The sequence below is a fragment of the Gekko japonicus genome, unplaced genomic scaffold, assembly GCF_001447785.1.
Source record: "Gekko japonicus isolate JY-2015 unplaced genomic scaffold, Gekko_japonicus_V1.1 scaffold1, whole genome shotgun sequence".
Classification (NCBI taxonomy): Eukaryota; Metazoa; Chordata; class Lepidosauria; order Squamata; family Gekkonidae; genus Gekko; species Gekko japonicus.
The window spans coordinates 3005179-3007844 of NW_015164181.1; the positions used below are offsets into that span (position 1 = coordinate 3005179).

Consider the following 2666-nt stretch of genomic DNA (forward strand, 5'->3'; position numbering starts at 1 on the left):
TCCTAATGAGTTCCTGCTGTTGGGTGTGGCCTTTTATGCTAATGAGTTCCTGCTGGGCGTGGCCAACTTGGGAGCCAGCCGGAACTCCGTTCCTGTGCGTTCCTGCCCAAAAATAGCCCTGTCATCCCCCTTCAAGCCCACTCCCACAGCCCTGTACAGGCCCCTCCATACTCACATCTGCCTCCCATGCTGGTCTTCGCGGGTGAGCACGCCCTCCTTTTCCATCAGCATCTGTCGGAAAGTTCCCACTTTCTGCCGGATCTCCTCTTCAGGGTACCTGCTTGGCCCCAGAGGAGAGGGAGAGAGGGAGAGAGAGAAGGGGTCACACTTCAAATGACCATCTCCTGAATCAATTGAGAAATTCCTAATAAACTCCACACCCCTATTTTTCCTAAAGATCCCCCCTTTTCCAATGGGAAAACTTTTCCAATTGAAGTTTCAAGGGGCGGGGGTGGGGGGAGATCATATGGGGGAAAAGTTTGACCCAGTGAAACAGTTTTTAAGACAGGGTGTGACACACTCAAAACATGTAGCATGAAGACTTTTTTTTTAAGTTAAGACAATTTATAGCCTTTCATTCCCCCCTCCCCCAGATTTCCACCCCCTTCCCAAGACTTTTGTCTGCCCCCTGTGGCTGCAAAATTTCCAGAACTGTCCCATCTCTGCCCTGGCAGGGGAAAGCAGTCTTCGAACTTTGTGCCATGTTGATGCCTCACTGGTAACACTTGGAGTGATGGTGGTGTTGAGCCCAGATGCTGATGGACTCCATTGTTGGTCACCAGTATTTGGAACCAGGAATACTTTCAGCATCTTCTTGCATTAAGAGCACCAGTGGCAGCCCTTGACTTTCTCCCGTGGTGGTGGTGGTGGGAACTGCAGTCAAATCACAGCCAACTTATGGTGACCTTGTAAGGTTTTCAAGGCAAGAGATGAAGTCAGAGGTGGTTTGCCACTGCCTGCCTCTGTGAAGAGACCCAGGACTTCCTTGGGGGTCTCCCACCCAAATACTAACCAGGGCTGACCCTGCTTACCTTCCAAGATCTGAATAGATGGGGCTGTCCAGGGCAGGGCACTTTCCCCCATAGCAGCTGTGAAGAAGGGCCCTGCACCCCCAGAATTTTCATCTTGGAGCCCAACGAAATGTCACAGTGGTCACGCGTGGACCTATCCCATGTGACTTGATGGCACATGCCCCCACCATAGTCTTTTAAAAATTGCCGTGAGGCCACAATCTGGATCGGGTGCTTGGGCATGACATCCCCAGTAGCTCTTGTCCTACCTCTTTCCAAGTGCTGGAGAAACAAGAGCTCTTGGGGGCACCACGCCCTGCGCCCGCTCCAGATCGGGGCCTCACAACCACCTTCAAAGAGCTACCACCGCTTCTGGAATGGTGTTGGCAGCCACGGGATGGACCTGTGGCCACCATTACACTTGGCTTGGCCCAAAGTGTACTCGAGATGGGTCTGTTTTCTACCCATGTTCAGAGGTTACCAAAACCAACTGCCTTTTCCCCCTTGGGTAACAGAATTCAACAGGAAGCGATGTGGGGATAACTCACCTCCCTGAAGGACAACTACCCAGCTCTTGAGACGTGCAGACACCCCAAAAGGGTAGAGAAAAGTCACTCCTCAGCTACAGAAGTTTGAAAGGCACATTGTCCAGTGTCACTGTCCCTTGAGAACAGGGAAGGCAGTGAACTCACCATTAGGGAGGGAGTAAAATGGGCAGCTGAACAAAAGAATAGAACTCCATTTATGAAACAGAGGTATAAACCATTTCTGAATGCTTGCAGTTCCACGAGAAGGGACCCATCCTTACTTTAACATCGTAGGGATAAGTAAGAAACAGGATCAGAGGATCTGTGGTTATATCACTTTTCACTGGATCTTGCTCAGATGTGCTGCGTAAATATGCATGCAGGTGTTTCTGTGACTTTTTAAAACTCTTTGTTAATTTGGATGCTGCTTGTCTGATTTCTGTCATCATTCCACGCCCAGTTGGGACATGCCCCCCCAGGAGAAGCCGGGGGAGGGGGCTGAAGTTGATCCCATTATTCCCCAAGTGCATATGTCTGCCCAAGGGCATATATTTGCTCATTAATCCTGCAGTGCTGTGAGTGAAAACCCAAGTGGGAGAGGCAGTTGTGGAATGACTTTTTTTTTCATGCAAGGGGTACACAGAAGGTACGTCATTTCTAATATAAATGTGTGTATAATTTATAATGCTATTTTGATGTTAGAAAAGGCCGGTATTGTCGGTGCAGGTAAACAGAAAATGTCATGGAAAGGAAGAATCATAGATTCTGTTCACACAGCAGAGAAACGCGACAGACATGAGGAATATTCAGGTTGAGACATCAGGGATTGGAAATCTGAAATAATTATCACTGCCTGCTGAATATGGCACACAGCAGACAGAACAGAGCCATCAACAATGTTTAGTGGTGTGCACTGATGGCAGGTAGGTAATTTTAGATTCTGCACTTCATGGTTTTATGGGGATCCCCTTTTAGAAGATAACATATATTTCGCCTGCAAACCTTGCTTTGTCACCCCACCCCTCATACACACTACGCATGTGAGCTGAAGCTCTGGACTTATGCCTGACTAGGCTTCCTAAATACTTGGGCCTGGTGGGGAATCCCCCAGCCCCCAGTTCCAGTCTGT

General features: G+C 49.0%; 1 protein-coding gene across 1 annotated transcript in view; it reads right to left on the reverse strand.

The window, feature by feature from the left end:
- SRRM3 (serine/arginine repetitive matrix 3) overlaps positions 1–1826 on the reverse strand; it is a 69616-nt gene extending 67790 nt beyond the window's left edge. Inside the window, exons 1-2 of the mRNA XM_015407981.1 lie at positions 1819–1826; positions 176–277 (exon numbers count right to left, since the gene is read on the reverse strand). Coding sequence (XP_015263467.1) covers positions 176–277; positions 1819–1826 — 110 coding nt within the window. The remainder of the gene's footprint in view (positions 1–175; positions 278–1818) is intronic.
- Between the last annotated feature and the right edge of the window lie 840 nt (positions 1827–2666).